This window comes from Phaethon aethereus (genome assembly GCF_964289735.1).
Source record: "Phaethon aethereus genome assembly, chromosome: 8".
NCBI classification, from domain to species: Eukaryota; Metazoa; Chordata; class Aves; order Phaethontiformes; family Phaethontidae; genus Phaethon; species Phaethon aethereus.
In genome coordinates, this window is record NC_138584.1 from 23687018 (window position 1) to 23712534 (window position 25517).

Consider the following 25517-nt stretch of genomic DNA (forward strand, 5'->3'; position numbering starts at 1 on the left):
AGACTCTTTCAGAAGGTTGCTCATGGGAAATTAGTGTTAATGACAGAGGGCAGGTGGAAGATTCTTGCAGTGAGGGTTAATGTAATTGTGACCCTTGCCGCTAACCTGTTTTCTGAGGAGTGGAATGTTTTGGGTTTTTTAAAAGTAATTTTTCAGGAGGTTGTGAAACATAACCACTCTAGCATGAGCTGCTAACTTTGATTTTACATTCTTTATAATGGTCTTGGTGCAGACAAGAAAGACCTAATACTCAAGCCTTCATGGAACGTATGCAAAGTCCCTGAGGTATCAAATATGAACAAGACCCAAGGAGCAAGCTAGAAATGTATTTCTGTAATATTGCAGTGACAAGATTTGGTGGTGCATATGCTTGAAACACATAGGTATCTTGGGGAAGTATTGTTCTCTTGGGAATTTTTGTGATAAATGCAAGGCTGTGGCTGTTAGTTGTGTAGTCCATATGCCTCAGTCAAATACCTCCCAGAGCCCTTCTAAGTGAGCAGGAAAGATAAAAATTGAAGCTGATGTTGGAGGAAGGTACAAGAAAGTCTTGGGATAGCAAGCTGCAAAGTGAGAGCCTAAAGCAGGAGGTGGATGGAGTTGCCACAGAGGGGTTATTATGAGAGAGAGCTTGCGTACTGTGGGAGGTGTTAAGGCTACCACAGCGCTGCTCTTGGAAACTGGCTTGGTGAGTAGGGCATAGATGAAGACTTGGGTATGCCTCCAGAAATGTTCTTCAGCCATGATCGTCAATGAATTACAGTGCTGGCAGCAATGGGTATCTGCCATTTTGAATTCCAGACGAGCTGATGGAGCAGACTCGTGAGGGAAGGTTTAGATACTTTCTCATCTTGTCTCAAGCTCCAGAGTCCTCTCTGTGGCAGCTCCAGTGTGCTGGGAGAAGGGCCTTGAGGTTCTGCTCCCTCCCTTACTGCTCACTGGTCAGGAGGAAAGTCCAGACCCTCTGCCTTTGCTCACCTCCTTGTAGCAACTGGAGAGGGCCTGACTCAAGGGCTGAAAAAATGCCTTATTGTGAAAGAGTTAGGTAAGAGATGCAGCTAGAGTCTGTAAGGGGTCAGACTAGGAGATCTTGTGAACCCTTCCACTTGTATCCTTTCTGAAGTCTAGTAGGCCGATTCCAGCAGCAGGGGAAAAGCTCCAGGTTCACCTGCTCTTTAGGATGGAGTTATACCAACATTTAAGTTTAAGAAGCTATCTTTGCTGCTGGTGCCTGCTCTTGGGCTGTAGCTCTCTACCTTCTTCTTGTGCTGTTGCTATTTGAAGAAGAACTTTAAAGTGGGTCACTGAAACGATTGCAGTTCATAAGTTTTTTTTTTTTTTCTCTTAACCCAGGTCATTCTAGTGACCTCACTTACAGAAATCCTCTCCCACTGAAGAATTGCGTTGACACAGCGCTGCAATGGCAGGACAAGGGGCAGAGTGCTTGGGGATGGGTGGGGAGGGTGAGTGCTGCTGAGCCTATTGAAGCAAGTGTTCATGTGACCACACACTGAATGCAGCTTTCCCAGGTGAAGGGTGGGAGAGGCAGGAGAGGTGAGGTCAGAGCAGTGCGTGAGAGCATAGGAAGGAAAGAGGCGATTAGATTTGTATGGTGGGGGAACTACACCAAGCCTTTGGTCTTGTCCCCACCCAAGTTTCTACTTTTCTGTCCTCCCTCACAAAGCTGTCCCTTGAGATGTTACCTTCCCTTGGCTCCCATAAGCCCTGGAAGTGAACTTGTTTGTTTGATTATCCCTGTGCCAAAAGGGCATCCTGATGCACCTTTCAATGTATTGACATGAGGCAAACTCGATCCTTCCGGGTATGCATACACCTTTCATCATTCCAAGCAGCTCTGCCAACTCACTCCAGCTAATCCCTCCATTGTGAGTAGAGTTGTGTTAATAACTAGCAGCATCTGGAGGCCATGTGGACGATGCTATGGTTCATGCCTGTAACATAGTGTAAGTGATGCTTTCTTAGTTTTTTTCATGACTCCTTATTATGGCACCTTTGTGTTGAACACAAAGTTCAACGGTTATAGTAACCTGCTTCTGGTCCAGGGCAGGAGGTAGGTAAACCTGCAGTTGTGTTTGTGAGGGTAGTTGCAACTTAGCTCTGAGCTTTTCTGGAGAAGGCTGGAGATCCAGGGGACTTTAGAATTTGTGTCCTCTTCCTTCAGTGTTGCCATGTCTTTCTCCCTAACGCAGATGTTGGTTGGCCGTGTCTTTGACACTTCAGAGTTCTCTTGCCCTCTGTTGGCTTTTCCAGGCCCAACATCCCTAGCATTTTCACTGTTTGTTTTAGTGGCTCCTCTAGTGACCTGCCCCTCATTCTGCAAATTGATCAGGGCTTGGTTTCTAGTTCCATGGCTCTTCTGCTGACTGGACTTCAGTGGATTTTCGGGTTAAATCTCTGCAGTGATGGCCTGTAAATTTCTGATGAAAAGGTATAAATATAAAAGCCTGCCTGACCCTTTTATATTGCCTCCAGGTAGAAATGAAGAAAAACTGAGAGTGAGTTTATAACCAAGAGGAGTCCTTATAAAAGTTATAAACGTAGTATATAACTAAAAAGTGAGGAAGGAACTTGATAGAGCAGGAGGAGAGATGTGTGTGTCCCTCTGGCTCAGGCTGATAGCACTAGTTTAAGTAGCAGCAGCCAGATCAAACCAGAACATGTTAAACCTCCCTAAGCACCAGTTACCCTAAAGATGTGATTTTTAATTATTCTCTTATAACTTTCCTCAAAGCCTTTAGTTCCAAAGTTGCATAAAGGAAGGCTTTGTGGTTTTTCTCCCCTGACAAATCCCTAAAGCGCTTTGATAAGAGAGGAAGTGGAGGTAGCAATTGCTACAACGCATACATGTGTTCACAGTGCTATATTGTTCAAGAAAGTCTGTGAATCCCGATTTTGGTGTAGAGACACTCACCCTTCTCAGCATCTGTGTCAGAGGCTGTACATCTGGCTGCAGCTCCCAGCTTAGGGCTTTAGGGAAAGTCTTTCTGGTGTGGAAAGTCCATGACTCTCCTTCATACCACCCTGGTAGCAAATGAATCTGGGTTGTGTCTGATGTGTTCAGTCCTTGAGCTCTTCTGGAAAAGAAATACAGCTTTGACATACTATGTAAACAAACAAAAAGGTATTTGCACACCTCTTTGTGGAGAAACAATTGAGCTGTAACTGATGCTGCTTGCACGGCCTGTTTCTTCAGCCAGAAACTTGCCTGGAGCCAGCAGTGACTTTGCAGGTTTCCCATGCTCGGCCACTGTCAGTCAATGCTGGCTGTGAAGGAACCCAGCTACTCTGGTGTCAAGTGTCCAAACTTCTGGTTGGGATGTGAGGTCAGGTGCCTGATGTTCCTGATGAATCCTTCCCTTTCACAGTGCCACCAGGATGGCCCTGCAGTCTTCTCACTGTCCCACAGTGTGACTGCCAAAGCTGGTGAGACCAAGCTAGCTCGCCTTTCTGCCTCTCTTGATCAAAATAGTCTGGGCTGCTCAGACTTGATGTACACACCTGATGTGCAGAAGACTCACTATATCTTCATCATGTGCACCTGAAGAAAGCAATGGGCACCTGAGTTACCACCTTCTGAGCGTGCAACAGAAACTTCCAGCTTTGCAATGAGAGTGGGCAGAGAACTTTTGAAGGAAATTTAAGAAAAAGTTGTTAGTAGATCAAAAATTAGACCTTAGCGTCAAAAAGATACTAATGAAAAGCCATTATCTGTGGACTTCAGGAAAAAAGAGGATCCAGTTAAATATGTCAAGACCAACCAGAGTTCAAAAGTGGTTTGGACATGAAGATGATTAACCTATCAGTTATGATGAGTAAAGGTAGAACCATTCAGTTAAGTATTTGTTTCATTTATTTGAGTAAAGATAGAATGATGTCCCATTTTACAGCAACGATGATATACTTTCTGTATTTTTATTAGTAACTGTGAGGAAGTTAAATGACAATTATATGTCTTTTTATATCAGTAAGCACTGAACAGTGTTTAAAGAATTAAATAGTTCTCTTTGCTATCACTGTTTGCTTTTTAACCCTTCTTGGGATGTTGGATAGAATACCAAATGTTGTGCCCTTCCTGGAGAAGTACGGGAGATGACAAAATGGTGGCTGTAAGTTGATTAGCTTGGTTTTGCAGGAATTATCCTGGAAGGTTAGATCTGGAACAGAGCTAGAATGGCACCAGAATTGGTGTCAGTTATCTTGGATTTTGTGGAAATGAAATCTTGTCATGTAGATGAAGGTGGTTTGGTTTTTTTTTTTTTTTTTTAGATGAACTAGAAGCTTGATTGATAAAACTAACCTTTTTAAGATAGGCACTAGTTATTTGCCTCAGTCCATTATATTCTGCTTCTGCACATCTCCATTGTAGACATATCCTTTTAGGGATGGGATATGTCACACAGCTTTAAAAGGTTACTGTCATGGTTGACAATTAATCCTTAGTAACACTTCTAGTGTAATCCTGCTGGCAGGTGTTCACAGTGGTTAACACTGATCTGTAGGAAATGTAAAATTATACTAGGAAAAATTTGCTGGAGCCAAAGACTGGGGAAGTATGGAGCAGGAGCACTGGGTCAGTCTAGACCTTTTCATAGGGCCCTTTTATGAGCAGTCCTTTACTGGAACCAAATCAAAAGTCAGGCATCTCAGAGGTGACAACAGATCCTGCTTACAAGATGAGGGTTATGTTCTGCAAACCAGTGATTATCACAAGAGCATTGGAATGGTGTACATACAATCTCTGTGTAAAAGGGACCCTGCTTTGAGCAGCATTAGCTCCGCATGCTGGTCTTCCAGAGTCAGTGCTTCAGAGATTTGGGGAGAAGTTGACAATGGTTCAGAGAAGTACTGCAAATATGACTCAACATCTAGGAGAGCTGCCATACAGTAAGAGATGTGATGAGCTCGCTCTGGTTTCTATGGGCAAGAGAAAATTAAGCACAAGCTTTGATCAGTCTACAAGTACTGTGTGGGAACAGGGCCATGAAGAGAGGCTGCTGGAACAGCTTTGGCTGGTGGAACTGGTTCTTTTATCTCATGTGTAGCTGCTTATGCTCACCAGTCTGACCCGTGACTGATTATCCACCTAGAGGCAGATGTTTACACACAGTGGTTTGTCAGCAAGTGGATCACATGCAGCTGTGGAAGGAACTGCTGACAGTAGATGGTGCTTTAATTTAGCAGAAAAGGGAAGAATGTCATTAAGTGGTTTTGAGGCTGAAACCAACACAACTATTCAAAACTGGTAAGAGCTAATGTCCTAACAGTAAGTGGGAAAGGGATAGAGAGAAGTGTCTATAACTTGTAGCCTTTGGATTTCAGCATGGTATTCTTCAAGAAATAAGAAAAGTCATGGCTCGAAGTCAACTGAGTAGAGAAATTACAGGATTTCACCTGGCAGTCTGTTGTTTAGGAGGCAAACAGACAAACTTTCTTGTCATAATCATCAAAAGAGGATATTTTCATCTGAAACTTCTCATGGCCAGAATTGAACTATGTCTTTCTTTTTTCCTCCTGCAGCACCTTTTCCTTAAGGTTTTGACAAAGCTTGTTACCATCTTTGTCACTGAGTTTGGGGTATTTGGGGCTGACCCCTTCCCTCCTTGTCACAATATACTGCCTGAACCAGGTCTTGCCTCTACTTTCTCCTTGTCACCAGAACTGTATTTGTTTTCTGTGCCATTGTCTATAAAGCTCTTTCTGCATTGCCTGTTTTGATTATCACAAGCATCCACAGTTCTTTGTCCCTTAGGGACACAAGCACTGGGCTAATATGTCTATCTTCTTGAGGGGGATTTTTCTTTTGGAAAGGCCGGGATCTGCGGCGCAACTGATCTGGTCTGGGGAAGCAGTTCCTGAGCATTTCTTGGTGCTGTTAATTCTGTGCATATCTCCAGCTAATGGCTCTGTCAGCGGGGTAACTCTCAGTGGTTTAGCTGAGTCTTTAAATGCGCTCCAGCCCTGCTCTGCAAAGACAAACCCCACATAAGCAGAGCTTTCCTTGTACTGGCTCTTCAGACGGATCACAGCAAGGACAGCCTAGAAGAGACTGGTTGGCTGTGCCTGGGACTAGGAAGGCAGCCTAGCCCAGAGATCTGCTCCAAACAACTGATTGCCTTGGACCCTTTCCGAAAAAGGCTCTGCAGACACGTATTCTTTCAGTGAACTACCAGAGATGGAGGCACACTGCCAGAAGAGCCAGCTGCTTTTGGGATTAGATGGCTGGAAAGAAGTCCTCTCTCAGTCTTCAAAACGAAATCACTTTTTAACATCTGTTGCAGAGAGTTCTCGTGACTCACAGTTCCACGAGAAACCATTCTCTTCCTTCTCTTTCCTGTTTCTTTGTTAATTAAGGTTATTTCCTTCCCCTTCCTCACCCATCGTGTCTCCATATATGTTTCCTACTGGACAGGAGTGGGGGTGGAGTCCTTTTTCTATCCATTTAGTGGTTTTCCCCTCTCTTGAAGTCTACTGATAACTGCAGCAATTTCGCACTCAGCAAGGTGAGCGCACCCCAGATAACCTGGCGAGATCTGCTTGCACTCAGAAAATTGCTTGGAGAGAGGACTTCCTCACTAAGCCTTTGGTTTATTGTTATTTCAGTGCTAAATGAATAATGAGAAGGTTTAAGTAAACAGATGGGTTTGATTCAAGCCCATCATACCAGGGGTGTAGGGGAAGAGGAGCTGCTTGCCCCGACAGCTCATCTCATTAGGACACACATGGTGTGAGGTGTTGAATGCAGTTTATCATGTGTAATACCTGGGCATGATGGGGTGAGTTGGGGATCAAGCGTATCTCTGTCCTCCCCTTAATTCTTAATATTCCAAAAGGTTTCCTGTAGTGCTGAGATAGGTGCAAACTAAATATGTGCAGCTCAGTGTGTTTGAAGTTACGTTACAAAAATCACCCCTCTTCTGTTTCTTCCACAGTCTCAGCTGCCGGCGATGTATTATTGTGGGAAATGGTGGAGTACTTGCAAATAAGTCGTTGGGGTTAAAAATTGATGACTATGACGTTGTTGTCAGGTGAGTCTTTGGCATCACAGTTTTCTTGTCACATGTTCGGTTTCTGTATCAGTTCACATGCTATGTAGGCAAAGGGTAAACCTACACTAGTGACAATATCCATTTGTAGGGAAGCATTAACCAATATGGAGGGGGAAAAAATGCAAGGGCATACGAATGTTTGTTAGAAATGGTGATCACATCAAAGGGTAAAGGCACTCCTCAAGTGTTCCATTTTTCACAGCTGTTTTGGAATGTGCTCTCTCTTATGATCCCACTTGAACCTTCTCTTCATAGCTCCCTTCTAAAAGCTGCTTCTTTTGTGATGCCCTTAGGTGGTGAAGCAGTAAAACATACCATTAGATCTGCTCCCAGATACAGCCCGTAGGTAGCTCAGGGAAGTAGTATTGGTCATACATGGGTAGCATTCCCCAGAACCCACACTTCACAGTTAAGATGGGAAGAACTAAGAACGATGCAGCATTGGGTCTTAGGAAGCAGTTAACCTCCGCGGGTGAGGGGCATGCTAGAAGCTGTGAATACTTTGCTTCTGTTTCACTGCGGATGATGACGGTGAATAAGGGAGCAGAAGCAGAGTGGCATAGGAGTGGAAACAACCACAGTCAAAGTTAGGGCTTCTTGTTTTCGCTGAGGACCTGGATCATCGCCATCTCAGAATGCTTGAAAAACGTGCTGATATGTGAAATCACAGGTCTAGTCATAACTCTTAGTAATAAATCTGTCAAGCCAGGGAGGTGTTCTGGGTGACTGGAGATTAACAAACATAATACCTGTACTAATGGAGAGTGAGAGAAGAGTGTGTGTGTAGGAGGGAGGGGGGACATGCTCTGGGGAGCTACAGACCCATTAGTCTGACTTGAAAAAATGCAGAGCTTTTTAGCAGGTTCTGAATCACAAGTAACAAAATACTACAATGGTAAATAGGAAAAGTGGGATAAACCACAGTGTAAGTTTATAAAAACTGGCTTAATGTAGTCTTAAGTTGGTATTTTTTTTCCTTAGTAAGATAACTGATTTAATATGAAAGGGAACGTAGCTGATATCATCTTTTCTGAACTTTCAACCATGAGATGTGGTGGCAAATAGCAAATTCTTCTGAAGGTGGAAGAAAGAAAGGGATTAGTAAAAGAATTTAAGGCACAGCGAAAGTATCATTTAGCATGGTCTCATTTCTCTCCCGTGTGCTAGTAATGGGCACACCAAGAAAGAATAGGACATACACAGAGTAATAAATACCCTCTAACTCTGGACAAAAAGACCAAGAAGATCCCTTTCAGTCCTTTGTTCCTGTGAACGGTTCCCTGCTTCCCTGGCAGTGCCTGGACACAGGAATGACTGTTCAGAACAAGATGAAACTTTTACAGCCCTTCTCCTAGTTCATCCCACTATCAGTTGTTAGCGAAGAGCTCTTACTACTTGTCATAGTCTGGTGACTTGCAGTTATTTGAGCTGAATTAAAATTAAGTTATAGGCTTTTCTTGGGCTCAGACTGTTCAAAAAGTAGCAAGAGAACAGTTTCAATCCACCTGGACTAAGCCACCCACTAAGATTTACATCAGAAAGTCCACTATTTAATTTCCACATGAAAAATTTCTCTCCACATCAGTAAATCTAAGTCAGTTTGCAAGCTGAGAGGATAAGAGGGCAGCTAAGCACCTGTGCTGTTTGTGGGATGGATAAAGGAGAGAAAAGTCAACTGTAAAGGTTAAATGAAGCCAGGTGCTTGGATGTGGGACTGAGGAGGTGAGAGCAGACTTCTTAAACTTATCCAACTGCTTCCTTTACTCCTGTGGGAGCTGGGGAAGTCCCTTGTGTTACAGCATCCTTTTTCATGGGTTGCAGAACTCCTTCGAAGGATCAGATTTGGGAGGTGTATTTTAAGGGGATAAGGGGAAAAATGTGGTACATTTGTGGACAAAGGGAGTGATCCAGAAGTATGTGGAGTTTTTCGATGCCTCGTGTTACCATGTGAGGATTGCTAATTGCAGCAAGAAATTTTGATCTTGTAGTGAAGAAAGTCACATCAGCTTTGACAGTTCTAAAATAGCTTGGAGTGAGGTAGTTACTGTTTTTCTTTAACGGAATATTTTCAGATTTCAGTGCAGACTGTATACCTGGCAGGAGCTTCTTGCAGCAGTCAGTCATCAGCGCTCTGAAATGCTCTGAATCTATTCTAAGGATAGAATAGATTGCAGACAGGGGAAAATCAAGTGTGTATCAGAAGTTCCTGGGTAGGATGAGAGAGGGATTCACCTGATGATGATACGCTAATGATATTTGAGAGGGTCTTTGTGGTGCCACGCTTGGGGGTTAGTGTCTCTATGTTGTCAGCAGACACAGACAGAAAAACACTCTGAAACTATTTATGGAGAAAACCGTCTGTCCATGGGCAGTACGAGGAGGCCTGGCATCCTAACTGAGGCTTTGTAAGATTTAGCTGCGTTTATAACCACCAACGTGTGTCCTACCCGAGAAAGGGTTCAAGCTGTGTAGTATGCACCTTTGTGAACACAGGCTGTGGCCGCCAGAACTTTTCCTGCTCCATTGCCCACGCTGCCCCTGGGGCACTGACCGTGGGGCGGACAGTGCTGGCTGGTTAGCCGGACCCCGTCACTATGACTCCGTCAGCAGCTCACACGCTGGCCCTTTGCTGGAGACCTGCCTTCATTTCTCTTGGGGAAATGGTTTGTTTTGTTTCCTGTCTAGGTACAAAGTAGGGGTCCCAAGTTTTGGGAGCTTTAACAAGGTAAACAGCAAATGCAGCAGCTGGGGGGGGAAGGCCCTGCCAAAGAGCTACACGTTGACATTTGAAAAGACTGCAGACTTCCCCTCAACATCGAGAGAAGAGATGAAAATACGTACAACTAGCTTTCTTTACATAGTACTTTCTTGTATTTGTCTCTGTTACCTTAAGAGCCACATGCTTTTACATTATGCAGCATCATCTACCCCAAAGAGAGACAATGCCTTGAAGTTTAAATAATGCCCATAGCAAGAGTGAGTGATGTGTGAACGTGCCATCAGCAACAGAGGAAAAAGCAAGGGATAAGGCTGGCTGGGAGCACTGGTTTTGCAGGCAGTCAGGTCTAGATAACTCAAAGTCAGGGTATAAATTGAGGGTTTATAAACCATGAGAAAAGGCTTCATCTCCTGTATAAATTGTGGTGGTGCTGATTCTTAAGTTGTTTTCCCTTTAATATTTTATTCCTAATGATAAAGTAGATATTTTTACTAAAAATACATAGGAATTTATTCTCCTTAATTCTGAATAGGATTTCAGATTGTATACAGGGATTTTCTTCTACTAAAAGGTTTCCCACCTAACATGCTTACCCGGGCTGAAAAAGACAAATCCAGATCCTCATTAACATTCCTACATGGCAAAATTTGCAGTCCATAAGCACTTTCCAGTATATTGAACTACCCCAAGTCAAGAAGGCTGCAATAATTCAAGCAGGCCATGCTGTTCTATCAGGGGCTGCTGTTTGATATCAGCAAGACTGGTATTCCAAGTTACTTGAAATTTCCTCAACTTTGGGTTTCTAGTTTTGAACAGAAGTTCCGAATATCTTCAACGTCATGAAAGACATCATTGCTGTTAATGCCAGAGAAGTTTGTTTTTTGAAGGGGAAAAAACTTTGTCCCTGAGGCGTGTTTTAACAAAAGCACAGTTAAACACATAGCATTCCCTTAGAAATCAGTGTGCCCAACAGCAAAGCTTGTGTGTCTGCTTGAGTGTTTTCAGTGGGATGCACTTCCACAGCAGAAATTCCTCCAAGCCAGTGACACTGTAGTGCTGCTGAGCCTTACCCCAGCTGCACAGCCCAACCTCTTCCTTTGCACTGGCATTGCAGGGCAGCTCGCCTTCTGGATGGGCCAGTTTGGGGAATTAAACCAGGTGGAGATTGTTCCTTTGGGTTTTTTTGAAAATTATTAGCTGGCTTAGTTCCCCAAACAATCTCACTGCAGGTAAGATGAGCAGTGTAAGCTCTGGACTGGGGTTGGAGCGTGAGACCCATTTCAGTTCACTGCCGTGGAGCTGCATCCTCTATTTCAGCACAGTCTTGCAGGATCCAAGTAAGATATCCCAGGAGCAGTGGGATGTTAAAATAATAATGCTTAGTTTGTAACTAAATTTGCAAGGAAGATGTTTTTTGGTTTCCTTTACCAGAGCTTCCAAACCAATTTAAATCACAAGAGTGGGTATGCAGAAATGGACTGCATTATATTCAATGAAATCACTTCAATAGCTTCTAATTAAACTGTTGTCACTTGGTATAAAGCTTCCTAAATGTTTGTGATGAAGAGCTGCAAGAGTTAACGTTTGCTGCTGTAACAGCTGTGTACAAGGAGCTCTTGCCCTGCAGTAATTGCTGTATTGTCAACATGCAGGAGTATAAGTGGGAATCCATGACAGTGTCTTCTCCGGTTGCCCTGCAGGCTGAACTCGGCTCCAGTGAAGGGCTTTGAAAAAGATGTGGGTGGCAAGACAACTCTCCGGATCACATACCCTGAAGGTGCAATCCAGAAAATGGAGCAGTATGAGAAGGATTCCCTGTTTGTTCTGGCGGGATTCAAATGGCAGGATTTCAAGTGGCTGAAATACATTGTTTACAAGGAGAAAGTGGTAAGAATGCTGTCAGCTGGCATTGTGAAGGTCGCCTAATTAGAAACAGTGGGCAGACATGATATCACAGTCATATTTGTCACGTTTTGGTCTGAAGAGAGTTCCTCTGTATGTCCTGCTGCATTTAAGTGAAGGCTTTTTTACCTCCATGGACTTCAGCTTTAATTAAATATGCTTTACAAATAGATCTCTCTGTAACCTGACCTTGCATCACTGATGAGGTTGTCTATTCAAGATTATGTTAGTGTGTGCTATGAACAATGAACTTAATTTTTATTTATTTTAAAGAGTATATAAAAGGACCAACTTTTGCATGGATTTCATGGACTCCTAGGATTTAAGAGAAGAAGAAGAAGGAAAAGAGTAATGGCAAGGGGAGGAAATGTGAGTTTGGGGATCAGGATGTGATGGTACAGCATGGGAGGAGGACACAGTAACAGCATAACTATTGAAAAGGACTTAATATGACCTCTTGAATAGCACAAGACATTATATTTTCCTCTGTTATTGCTGTACATGCAATATTGCTATTCATGATTTGTGTTTGGCTAAAGTATCATCTGGAAGAACAGTATCAAGTCTAATTTAAAACCATTGAAATGGTGAATACACAACTTTCCCCATGTAAATATTTTGTCCCAGTCAGTTGCGTCAATGCCTTTCTGAAGTACCATGGACCTGTTACTAGTCAGGGTTGTTGTCTGCAATTCACCCACCCTAAATGTAATCAGGTTGTGATCACTGGCTTCTCATTCAGTGGATGGCTCATCTTTATCTGTTGTTATGAAGTCCGGAATAAATGGCCTCTATTTGGGTATAGGTCTTGGTTTACAAATCTTGTATCTTGGCTTTCAAATGTTCTTTAATGATTTTTCAACAAATAACCAGACAAATGGATTAATGTTCAGAGGATGGGATGTTATATCATGTTTTTGGAGATGAAGAGAGGAGGTTGGCAGCTCACCATGTACAGAATGAAACAGTCTGGGAATATAATTGTATGCGTTTGTTACATAGATAGCCTTAAGGGCTCATACCTTGCTCTTGTCTCACAGTGGCACCAGCTTGCAATTATTTTCCTGGTACCAGACAGATGAAGTTACTTGTCAGCCTCTGGGCAAGCACAAGTGGGCTTTCGTAACATGAATAATTGAGTCGAAAGTAATTTTCTTTGGTTTGTGTCACGCTCGTGTTCTCCATTCTGGGTAAAGGAAAGCCCTGGCAGCGTCAGTGCCCTGCAACCTGAATGCGGTTGTAGGGACTCCTAGTGTTTAGCTTGAAGTTCAAGGATGGATTGGTTTGCTTCGAAACAAATGAATTTCCACCTGATGCTTGCAGTCATGCGGTAATCACTAGATTCTAATGTGGTATCCCCTGCTCCTGGAAAGACATAGCGAATAGTTTCTTAAAACTTGCTAGAAGACTGGGGAGAGCAATTGCAGTAATCTTAACTGAGTGCTTTAGTGCCCAGCTTGACAGACAGCAGAAAGAACTTGAGCTTTTTGCATTGCATGTTACTTCAGTGTTCTTCTCCTTGTTACCTAAGGATAAGGTTGACTCCTTATCCTTAATTTCTTTGGAATAAACACTCCATTTTTTTTGAGTTCTTCTAGGTGATGTTTTCCAGATCTCTTAATTCCTGTTGCTCTTTTGAATGCCTGCAGTTGATTCATCTTTTTCTTAGAGAAGTGCCAAAAAATGTACAGAGTACAAGAGAGAGGAGTGAACAGCTACTTCACTAGCCTCACAGTTCCTGTTCTTTATACATTGACTGCTTTGCCTTTTCCACAGTGGCGTGGGACTGAAGGTGAGTGTCCAGTTCCTTGAGACTCCAGGTCTCAGAAAGAACTGAGGAGCAGCTACCTCCCCAGCTCCGCACCCTGTGCTTGTGCCATTGGCTCTTCCTGGCAGAGCGCAGCACCGTGCACTTGTCCCTACTGATACTTTCTTCCAGAGCACTTCTCCAGTTTGCCAAGTTCCTTTGGCAGAGCTTTCCAGCGTACCTGCCATTCTTTCCAGGTTCATGTCCTCTGCTATTTAATAAACATACTTTTTACTCCATTGCCTAGGTTGATAATGAAAACATTAAACAAAGTTGGTTCCTAGGCAGACCCCAAAGTAATAACAACTTTCCATTTTTGCAGTGGGCCCATGGAGAACTCCTCCTGGATAGCTTTTTTGGCCACTTCTGAATTTGTATCACAGAAGTATCATTAATAACATTTTTTGGCATGTTTGTGAAAGTGATATGTCAGAAGTCTTACTGAATTCCAGTTCATGTCTTGCTTGTCCCCTGTGATAACTTTTTCCCTGTATAAAGAAATACATTTGTTTTTTCAGTGATGATTTGCTCTTGACAAATCCACCTGATTGCTACTCATCTTTGTTATTTTTTTCAGGTGCTTACAAATAATTAATCATGCTATTCTGAGAACTGAAATCATAATTCTCCAATAAATCTCCTTCTCTGGAGGCCTTCAAAACCTGACTGGATGTGTTCCTGTGCAACCTGCCCTAGGTGATCCTGCCTTGGCAGGGGGGTTGGACCAGGTGATCTTGAGAGGTTCCTTCCAACCTCTACCATTCTGTGATTCTGTGATAAATCAACTCTTTTCCCTTTTTTACCTTCCTAAGGCTAGATGCTACTTTTGTCCATTTCTAGTCTTTTGACACTCTACCTGTTCTACAGAAGTTCCAAAAGGGAATCAGTGCTGGTTTTGAGGCTGCTGAGCCAGTTCATTGAATACTTCAGGATGCAGTCCAGGTGACTGGAAAACATCTGTCTTGTCTTCTCTAGTCTGATCTCTCTCTATTTGAGCTGAGATCTTGCTGTCACTGGCTTTAGCTGCAAGCAGGTGGCTAGCACAGCTGTTTATTCTAGTGGAGACTGATGCAAAAAGTGCTGTGTCTTAAGCTAGAAGTGACCCGATGGAGAACTAACAGTGCTATGGGAATAAGGCGTAGGCGTCTGTTTGTTCTGGTAGTGAGTATTAGTATTTTTATCAGTGTGTGGTAAGTTCAAAATGACAAATGCCTGTCCAGTGCTCTCTGTGGAGAGTTTCTGTTTCTCTCTCAGCTGATTTTCCAGAGAAAAGGGAGTTTCTTCCTTTCCAGGATTCCTCTGGAGGCACTTGCTTGACCTAGGAGCTCTGTATGCCACACTTGCTTATTCCTTATCTGAGATTAGGCCCATCCCTCTGCAAGGCTTCATCCCTGCCGCAAACCAGCGGTTACCATCAGGAGTCTGGCCTCAGGATGGAGATAAGGGAAATGGAAGCATCCTGCTAAAGAACATGACTGCTGTGGAAGTGGACACATTCCTCAAAAAAATGGGCCAAACTCCACCCTCTAATGTTTCCTTTGCCCCTGACTGTTGATGGCAACTGCTTGTGTCCATGGTAGTGCCACAGGTGGGATATGAGACTTTCTGAATCCCTTCAGACACCAGACCTGGAGCTGCTTGGACTTCTAGCTTCACTAGAGGTTCTGGTTCAGTTACTAAGGAGCCTTGCTTAGTCCTCTCTTGAGTAAGTGAAATCAAAGGAGTTTATCAGACAAAGAGTAAATGAAAGGTGAATGGCTATTTATTGCTGGGGTCAGTGGTTCAGATAAGCTTATTCTCCCTGCAGCTGAGAGGGATTTGCTCTGTGTTATGTTAGTCTTTTGGCAGCACTTGCATAGTGAGGAAGGGATAAGTACTTTGTAGAGAGGAGAATTTTCAGGAGATGTTATAAGGAGGAGGAATCAGTGTGATGCAGAAACAGCAGCAGAATGGTGAGGCAGAGGATTTGATGTGGTACAGTCTTCCAGAGATCTGCATGATGCCTCTGTGTCATGGGAGACACTATATGCAGAAAGTGGAGCACTGGAACATTGACCAAAGAAAAAGTAAAAGCTCAGTTCCTTTTATTTCACACTAAACCAGAAATATCTAGAAGTGAATAAAAACTTGAGAGAAAAGATTAATCTAGAGAAAGGACAAGTTTGGATAAATATTCTTACTGCGTTAGCAGAAAAACAAAAGTAGTCTTCATCACAGAGTTCTGGGTGAGCTGGCACTCAAAATTGTGCGCCTGGTAGCAAGTTAGGGCAGTACTGTATCACTGGAGAGTATAGACCTGCCTGTAAGAAGGGGAAAGGCGAGTGAATCTGGGCAATTAAAACTCTGGTAATCTGATTTCAGTCATTTGACAAGCATTAGAATAAACCGAAGGAGAAAATGATTGCACTTGTTGCAGGTAAATGGGGAAAAAGGAGTGTGGGATGGAGAAAAGCAACGTGTTCAGCAGCGGGGAGGATTGCACCGTGGTGACCTAATATGTCGATGTGCAAGTGGAAGGAAGTGGGTTGGAGTCCCACAGCCTGCAGTCGCGGGAGCCCATGGCTGCTGCAGAAGGGTCGCAGATGTGAGTCGTTGGGGCGTCAGGGGTGACCGGTCTGGCAGTGCTGACTTGCAGTCATTGCTGCAGGAGCCTGCTGACGCTTCCAGGCACCCCTCCTCAGATGAAACAGCTAGTGGATTACTCACGGACAGCCACGCAGAACAGTTGCACTCTGTCCTAGACTGTTCTTTTTGCCAAGAGACGTTACCCACATATGTTGTGGTCCACCCTGCTGCTTCCCGCTACTGTACCATCCGGCATCACCCCGGGTCTCTCAGTGACAGGAGCTCTTCCTGAATACCCAAAGTACCAGAGGAATTATAGGGAGGGGGGTTTTGGCCATATACTGCTCTTCACAATTCCGCTGGATGAGCATTAAAATAATGGTCAAAAGCTGAAAGTTTCTCTATTGCATTGAGGGTAAATTCTTCCTGAAGCAGAGGAATTTACAAGCACCAGTTATGCAAAGCAGCCATCACAACCTGGCACTGAGGCTGATTCCAAGGTGGTTCTTTGCCCGTCATTAGTGAATCAGAAGGAGCTCTCTTGCTTGCTAGTGCTCACTTCCCTGAACATCTGGCACATGGTGGTAAAGCAGCCAAGTGAGGGCAAAGGTTTCACTAGAAATTGGCAGCTCACAAGCTTCCTTCTCGTGCAGTAATGAGCCTGTGGAGGCTTCCAGCAGGAACCTCTGCAGCCTTTGCCAGCAGTCGTCACTTGTGCGGTAAGTGCCTGCGGCACCTTGAAGCTCTCTTTGATAGTGCAAGTCAAAGGAGCGAGTGAGCACCTGCCTGCGAGCGAGGCCAAGTTGGGTCGTCTGTCCCTTGCAGGGACATGTCTCTGACGACTTGCACACGGCAGCGGTGCCATCTGAAAAACAGCCATCCTTCAGCAGATGTTGAGACTCCAGCAGTGGGCATGACATAACCCCTCCTTCTTCGTCCCAGCATGTGGCTGTTGCTTGTGGGAGATCTTGTGGCTGTAGCAGCAGTGGAGAATTTTTTTTTAACCTTTTATTTGGGAACTACATTTCTGCTTTAAGTCAACATGCTACTTCTAGTCCTGCTAAAATGTACATTACAATACCTTCCCGCCTTGATCAGCGTGCCTTACTGTGCTAGAGCCAAGGGCAGACTGCTGCCAGAGCCGTCACTGTCTGCTGAGCTTTTGTTTAGAGCTTCTCTTCTTCCATTAGTTAATGGCCTTGTCATGCTACATATTTGCTAGGGCAGACCGTGAACGTCACAGCCTTGTAGTACACTGCGGATTCCTTGGATTCTGAAATAGCTTTGCCAGTGGGCTGGTTTGCATCCCTGAAAAAAAAAAATGAGGAGCCACCATGCTCCTCCTATTAGCTTGAGGAACATAGTGAGGCTGTGAATCTGTTCTTGATGTCCAGCCCCAAGCAAAGCTTCACCCACATGTGTGTATTTCTAGCCTGTTTAGAGCTTGAGCCCAGCCCTTATGCAGGCAGTTTCTCTGGGTCTGGGTTAGGGAAGGAGAACCTACATTTTCCAACACTATCACTTGCCTTTGGTGACGAATGAAGTGGCTGTTGCCAATGGCAGTTTCATTCCAGAGTCTGCTTCTGGATTGCAAATATTTCCTTTCCCTTTCTTCCTTTTAAGGGCTTGTTGTTTTAAAATATTTTGTATACAGTTGGTCTTTCAGTTTTGAAAGGACTGTGAGAAAGACTTAATCTGGTTTTGTTGGAGCTGTAAATCCCCCACTATTTGCATTATGAATGCAAAGCGTGGTTACAGATTGGTGATGCCTGATCCTGTACTGAGACAGAGCTCTAGCCCATCTGCTTAGAGGTATGCTTGGGTAGGCATTGCCTTGTGTCCTCCTGCCCTCCTTGAACTCAGGTGGCAGGGGACAGAAGCTGGACTCACTGTTCCATCATTAATGAGAAGCGTTTGAATTGGGCAGTTAGCTTAAGGGTTGTCCCATTTCTTTCACAAATTTGAGTTTTCACCTAAATAGCTATTTTTAACTAATTACTTAAGAAGTATAATATACTTCCTATAATATAGGAAGGCATGGCTCGTGAGTAAGGCAGCCAACGTGCATAAAGGACATGATGAGCACTGGGGGAGAGGCAAGAAGCCTTTTCAGTGGTGATTGTCCAGTGGTCCTAGCACACAGTGCAAAAGGCCATTTCCACTCACAGAGCGGGGGCGGATTTTAGGGGCAGTTGATAGCAGAGAACACCTTATCACATCATCGGGGTTGTTCAGTGCCTCCAAGGCAACTGAAGCATTACTAAATGCTGAAGCAGAGAAAATGCCTTGTAATAAAGTGAAAACGTGAGGCAGACTCTTCTGACTCCTACTAAGTCTCTGAGAAGAGGTGGGAGAGTCTGCGTGAGGTATTCTGTGGAGAATATTCCATATTCCTTTGACAGAATAGCTGGGAGTTAGTTTGTCTTTCTGGGATAATTCTTGGGACGTTGACTTTTTTAGGTTTTGATCTCTCTCTGGCTGTGCAGAAGGCTAGTCCATACTGCCTGAGGGGTTGTGCTTCCATGGTTAGGACCTGCTCCCCCAGTGCAATGCATTTGTGGGAATGGTCCAAGGGAACCAAGGAAGACTTGCATATGAAAAAATAAATCCTTCTCTATGACTGGCCTAAAAGACCAGAGCCATTTCTAGCAGACGTAAGGAGAAGTATGAACTCTGGTGAGCCAGTCTTTTTCCAGTCATGGTTAGAAGAGAGGCTGGAAAATATACAGGTATGCTATATAAAATCTTGCTCCTTCTGACCAGAAGAGGGAGAAGAACTTAGTTCCATATTGTATAGCTTTTAACAAGCTTTCAGGTAGCACTGAGGTGAGGACCATACAGGAACCTCAGTAGACAATTGATGCAGTTTGCAACATAGGCCTTGGAGGAGACTTCCTGGCCAGATTCCCAAAGGAAAGTTGTTGGTATGGAAAGTGCAGGCTGGAGCTTGTCCTTCATACATACCTGCATGCAACAGCATAATAAGATTAGGCAGGTCACTACATAGCTGAGAGTTGTTCCCACCCAGGCATACTTAGTGTGTCTGTAAGTACACTGTCAAGTGTCAGCTGGTGACAGGGGCTGCTCTGATGCCGCTGCAGTGTGCCTTCACAGCATTTAATACTACCAGATGCATGCACGCTGGACAATAAAACTTGTCCACCTGGATTGGATAGTCATCAATATCCACAAGTCTGTAGCTGCATTTGCCTAAGCTTCTGGGGCAGATGAAAGAAATAAAAAATAGCCATCAGCACACTATTTTCTGGATGAAAAAAATCCAGGTATGAAAAGTTTGTGAAGTATCTATATTTGTAGCTATAAAACATTGATTGATTACCCCAATTTTAGACAGTTTCTCTTTAAAATTAAAATAAAAATCGTTGGTGTGCCTACGCTTCCAGTCATTCCCACACCATGCATGGTTTTTGCCCTTTTTTTTTTTTGTTCCTTGCTTTGCTTGCTATTACCTAACTCCAGCCTTCCTTGCACGATACTTCCTATTAAAAGATGAGAAGCTTTTACTCATGCTAGGCTTCTGTAGTCCTTAAAGAACCTTTATCCCACATCTGCCAGGGCAGCATCATCTTCATTTCTGGCTCAGTAATTCTAGCTGTGATGTGAACATCGGAGAGCTCCAGTCAGATTTTTATTCTTCTTTAGTTCCTTTTCCTTCAGATCATTCTTAAATGAAGAGACCCAAGCAGAATTTATCCCTTGAAGAGACTGAATCATTGCCCTAGCAGGACATCCTTTCTGGGATTACCTCACCATCCTCCTTTATTCTGAGACAATTTCTTCCTAAAATTACCATCTTCTAATCTCTTCTGATGCCTGCTGCCATCCAACTGACAGCTGCTGTTCTTTCCTAGGTATTTAATCACTCCTTCCTCCTTCATCCATAACTCAACCAAGTCAAAAAATGTGGATAATTTAAAGAGTTGTGGTTTTGCCACATCTTTTCTTCTGAAAAGCCAACATGAGTGTGGGCCAGCTGAAGAGCTAGTGCAGCTGTCTTGGAAAAGCATTGGGAGGGTGCTTATGTTGCACTTGCCCTCTTTGGCAGGCTCTGGCAGTATTCAGCCATCAATATGCAAATCCTGGTGGGTGCATTTCAAGGTCATAGTGCATGTAAACTCAGGTTTACATGCTGGTTAGCTGCATTGATCAAAGAAAGACTTGGAATATCTGAGGCAATGTAAAGAAATTCATTCCAAATCTGATGCTGATCTTAATGAAACACACAATTCCATAAACAGCAGAGCTAACGAAATTGCCCGATTGCCTATGGATTTGTGTTCTGCTCCCTCATGCCTCCATCTTGCACCACAATACTCTCGGATTTCCCCCGCCTCATAAATACCCAGTAGGCTCTATCCTTCCTTTGATCCCTGACTGCTGCCTGGTGGTTGCATGGTGGCGAAGACAAGCATGTTCATTGACCCATATGTATATGATTGGGCACCTGACAGAACAAATGAACAGATAAGTGCTGAGGTTGCATGGTGTCATCTCCACCTGGCCTCCCATGCAGACAATGCAAGTGTCTTCTATCCAGACATACATGGCTTTACCACCCGTGCAGCCCATACCTGCTGAGGATATTGCACTGCCCACGTGTGCAGCAGATGTTCCTGCATACTGGAGCAGCGGTTTGTGAATCCAGCACATGGAAAAAGTCAGAGAACATCGTCAACAGTGAAACTGAGATGTCGCCCAGAGGGTATCAGCTATTCATGCAAGTGTTAGTAGAATAAAGATGTTCTGTGTTAACACTTCAGTAAAGAACTACAAGAATCATTTGAAGTCTGCAAAGCCTTCCTTAGACAAAGAGATTTGAGTTCAATTTATTTAGCTTATGCATGAGATTTTGGGGAAATTTACTTGTAGTCTCTCTCTATCTACCTAGAGGGAACATTTTTTCTCAGAAGACTTTTTAATTTAGTAGGAAGAAGTATTTCTGAAGCTAGGCAGACGACCAAAAAAGGCAGCACATTTATATCAGTATAATTATTTTTGCTACATCTGCCCTACAGCTTCATGAATTCGCTCTTGAAGTCTTAAGATCAAGACTGGATATCTTGGTAAAGTTCCACTCAAGCAGCATGAGAGTAAAGGACTGGAAGGAGAAGTTGCAGATGGAGGGAGCACTGCTCCTCTGCTGTGCAGGATGCCCAGGAGGATGTTGGCAGGATTTCTCCTGGCCTTTTGAGGGGTGCTGATAAGAAATAGCAGAATGTCGTGGCTAGGAGCTGAAGCTAGATAAAATCAGCTTGGACAGATGTAATTTTGTAGAAATCTACACTTATAATACTTGAACGACATACTTGCAGAGGTCAGCACTGACTGCTGACACCATTTTCTGAAATACAGACTTAATCCAGTATCTGGGAAAATTCTGTTGCCTGGGACTACCCAGGACAGGGCTGCATTCTTGTGTTTCCTTCTCGCCATCCTGTTCTGTGACTCTGGGAACCCCTGTCCTCGCGCTCTGTGACCCGTTTGTTGACTATGAGGAGCAGGATAGCAAGCCAGTAATACCTTTGGCAGCTTTGCGTGAAAGTAAGTTATTTGCTTTATCCAGTTGTCTGCAAGGGTCAGAGCACAATTTTCTCTTCCTGGGGCACAATTAGCCAGCCCTGTTTCTGCATCCCGAGGGAGAAGGCTTCATGGAGTGTTTGAGGTGAGCGACCTCCAGCATAACAGAATTCCCCAGAAGAGCCCTTCGGAAAGCATTGCAACACCACAGGATGCTGTGAGTTCATCCATGTGCAGTGTGAAGACTCAGAAGAGGAAAAACACTGATTTGATTTTGTAAATAAAATCACATGCTTTCTATCAGTGGCTGAAGAGAGACTCCCCTTTCACAGCTCCAGGAATTTTGCTATCTGCAATTTTCTCTTTAAACTGAAAAAAAAAAGTCTGAACAGTAAATATTTATCCAAGATGTGTGGTTGTTAATATGATCCAGTCTTCAGTCGTTTTGAATGGTGTCATGATGACAGATGTTAATTCAGAAAGGAATAGATTGGACGATTTATGCCTGAAACACATGTGTTCCTTGGCGGGCTCTGTGGATGATTTGCATAGTTAGCGCTGTCTGAGCCATTTCTAACGTTTTCTCTGCCTTGAAGCATCAAGGGCTCCAGGACAGGGGGGTTGACCTATATCTCCACTTTGCTATAATAAACACTGAGGTACCTAAACTCCCCGTATGCTTTTATCTTCCTAAATTTATCTCTCCCCCTGTGTTCCAGCTGTGTGTGGTGCTTCTGGTTCTTCCCAAGAAGAACGGCAGCTTCTTTCTGCAAAAGAGCAGGATGCTCCTGTGTGCCTGGTTGCAAATCCCTGACATCTTCCCCCTCTGCATTCAGCTTCTCTTCTACCTTAACACTCACAGTTATTTAATGAAAACACTTGTCCTGCTAACAGAAATGAGAATAAACCAAGGCCGGTCAAAGCAGTAAGTAAGTAAGAGAGATTCTAGGAGGACCTCACATTTTTTTGTTGTATTTGTATTATTACAGATGCGAATTTATGGGATGTGCCTAAGAGTGTTTCTTCTCTTGTTATTTAAGGCCAGGTTTTAAAATGTTAGTATCTTATTTTTTATTTATTTTTTTTAAATCAGAGACATAAAATTGAAGGAAAATGGCCAACCTGCTGGGTGCACAAGGCTTTTGCTAGCTCTACTTGGAAGTTTTTCTCAGCAGGTTCACCAGTTGTGTTCTGGCCATTTTCCATGAAATGAACTTTGCCCACAACTGACAAGTACAGATATACCGAGCCTGGCCCAGGCAATCAGCACTTTGACTGTTTGGAAAAAACTCTTAAATGTAAATGTTCTGTTTGGATTACAGTTTATTTAAATTCTCATCTTTTAAGAATATTAAATATCGTTACTTAAAAACTCTTCTTTTTGTAAACACCTATTATTAATGCAAGTCTAGAAAACAAAGTAGGGCAGGAGCTTCCTGGCATCCTCCCAGCCTCTTGTTATTTTGACCTTTCTGCTTTCTCCTCCTAAAGGATGCTGAATAATTTGTATATATTCTATATGAACACTCAGTGAACATACAAATTATTTGGCTTCTTGTTTCAGCAAAGATGCCAAAATAGGAGAAGACAGATTTTCTGTGTACTCTTGCTGTAAAAACAATGTAAAAATTCCCCTAGAGATTCACTTTAAGATAATTTCAGAAAGTGGTGAGGCCATAATTCTTTCTGTGGTGATCCTTTAGCTTTTTTTTGTCGTAATGTGCCAAGAGTTTAGCCTAAATATGTGTTGTTTAATGACTTGTTGTTTGTATTTAAACTCATGGACCAGTTCAGCTCCCTAAAAAAGACTTTGCTGATGGGTGTCCTCAGACACCCTGGGATACCCTCATGCTTTGTCACCACAGTCTGCAAAGATGGCTTCTAAAAAAAAATTTTTTTTTTTTTCTTTTGTGCAGGCATGCTGTTGTAAGTGGAGCAGGTAGCTGTGCTTATAGATGGGATCACCTTATGTTTTCTATTATAAGCAACAGGGAAAATGTTCTATCGTTCTATTACACTGTCATCTTTGAGCTGATGTTTTCCATGCCACATGTTTGGCACAGCTGGAAAGTTCAGCTAAAATAACTTAGCTGTCTCTCAGGATGAGACTACTGAAAATGCACAGTTTTATCCCTGTTTAAAAAAATAAAAATAATTTTTAAAATAGTCCCCGACCCTATTTTGCTGAGATTCTCGAATTCTTTGGGGCAGTGGCTGGGAATCGTGAGCCTGTGTTACAGCGGCAGCCTGCTGTGGCTCCTGCTGTTCTGTGAAATCCCATGGCTCGGTCTGATGTTCCACGGGGGCTGGTTAGACCCTGGGCACGGTCTGTCCTACCAGGCTGCCCCTGCCCTGCCTGCGCTGGTCAGGTGCCCTCCCGGTACCGTTAGTTGGGATGCAGCGGCATCTCCAGGGATGTAGGTATAAAATGGGATTTTCCCTTCATCTGCTTTCCCACAAGGAGATTGGGGTATGAACTGAGCAGGGAATCTCTCCCAGACCCTCAGGAACCCCTTCTCCACCTGCCAGCCACCTGGGCAACGTGAAGGAGCACCAGGCTGGTCTGGCGCGTGGCAAGAGAGCAAAGCAGCAGTTGATGGGTGATGGGTACTGGGGACAGCAGAGAAAGGGAAAGGTTTACAACCAGCAGGGAACTCCTCAAACACTTGCAGGTTTGCTAGGTGTAAAATAATTCAGGTGCCCTATAAGAGGGTGAGTTTTTTCTCCTCTGTCAGCTGATCTAGAATACAATAGCTTACTGGAGCTTGTAGTTACACTTAGGGGACTGTGCCCTGGGTTTGGTAGAGTTTTTCTTAAGGTGGGTGTGGGGTTTTTTTTGTAAACATATTAAGTTGCCCTTTAAGACTTTTTAAAGAGCTTTATGGTTATAAGATCCAAGCTGCCAGAAGTTAAGAAAAGCAAAAATATAACAGTTGCATTTTCAACATTGAGTTCTCCTGTACAGATGTTCTCCTTAATTACATAATTACATCCTGGCTCTTTTAGAACACAGCTGTCTATCCAGTGGAGAGGAAAGACTGAGATTTAGACTAATTTCTGTAATGCAAGACATTCAGCCTTGGCATGAGTAGTTGCAGAAGCTGTAGAACATGTGGTGGATAGGAGAGAGGAAAGGAGAAAGAATGGTCTCCTGATTACAGACACTGAGGATTCCTCTTGAGGAGGTGGTTTAGCCTTTGACTGGCTGATGTGATGCTGGGTAAGTTATATCAGAATTTCCCAAACATGTTTAAGTCTCATAGGGCGGATATGCAGGAGAGCTGGGTGTTCAGCAGCAGCAAAGTCAATGGAGTTGTACTGTGAGCTTAACAAATGTTCTGAAAATTCGGCTTAAGGTATCTGAAGTAGAGCATCAAGAGGTGATGGAAACTGTGGGCGTTCCATCTTTGTCGGTTTTCTCCCCTGTGAAATGGTATAATCCATGACAAATATTGCAGAGATGCTCTAAATATTGAAGTATTTTTTGTAAAACAGATATATGGCAATATAAAAAAGTTCTTGTCAGAAAATTAGAAAACCACTGTTCACAACAGAAATCCTGAGCAGAAGGTCTAAAGTTGCAGGGCTGTTGTCCTACTTCAGCACTTACTAATACGTGGACTTGGACTTTCAGCCATGGTATTCTTTTAATAGATGTTATGTGAGTATGACATTTCATAAACTATGTCATAAAAGTAATAGCGAAATAAAGGGGCTGGTCCCTTATGGGAGTAAAATACCCTGTAAATAATGGTGATATTATAGGACTTGTTCTTCTTTGGGATTTTTCTGAAACTACTTCAGATATTTTTGCATTGAAGGATTATTATTATTCATAGACAAAAAACCACAACAGAAACATAAAGCATCTAAATCCATTCCTTTTATTAAAAACTTCCGTCTTTCCTACGTTACTTCA

The 25517-nt window shown here is 43.4% G+C and overlaps 1 protein-coding gene across 9 annotated transcripts in view; it reads left to right on the forward strand.

Moving 5' to 3' along the window:
- The window catches only part of ST3GAL3 (ST3 beta-galactoside alpha-2,3-sialyltransferase 3), a gene marked incomplete at both ends in the record, with an annotated part of 188601 nt that overhangs the window by 132185 nt on the left and 30899 nt on the right, over positions 1–25517 (forward strand). For 7 of the 9 annotated variants that reach the window (XM_082003288.1, XM_082003290.1, XM_082003292.1 and 4 more), the window contains 2 exons: positions 6951–7046; positions 11487–11673. The exons of the other annotated variants lie outside the window; for them this stretch is intronic. In XM_082003288.1, coding sequence (XP_081859414.1) covers positions 6951–7046; positions 11487–11673 — 283 coding nt within the window. The remainder of the gene's footprint in view (positions 1–6950; positions 7047–11486; positions 11674–25517) is intronic. 9 annotated transcript variants of the gene reach the window in all.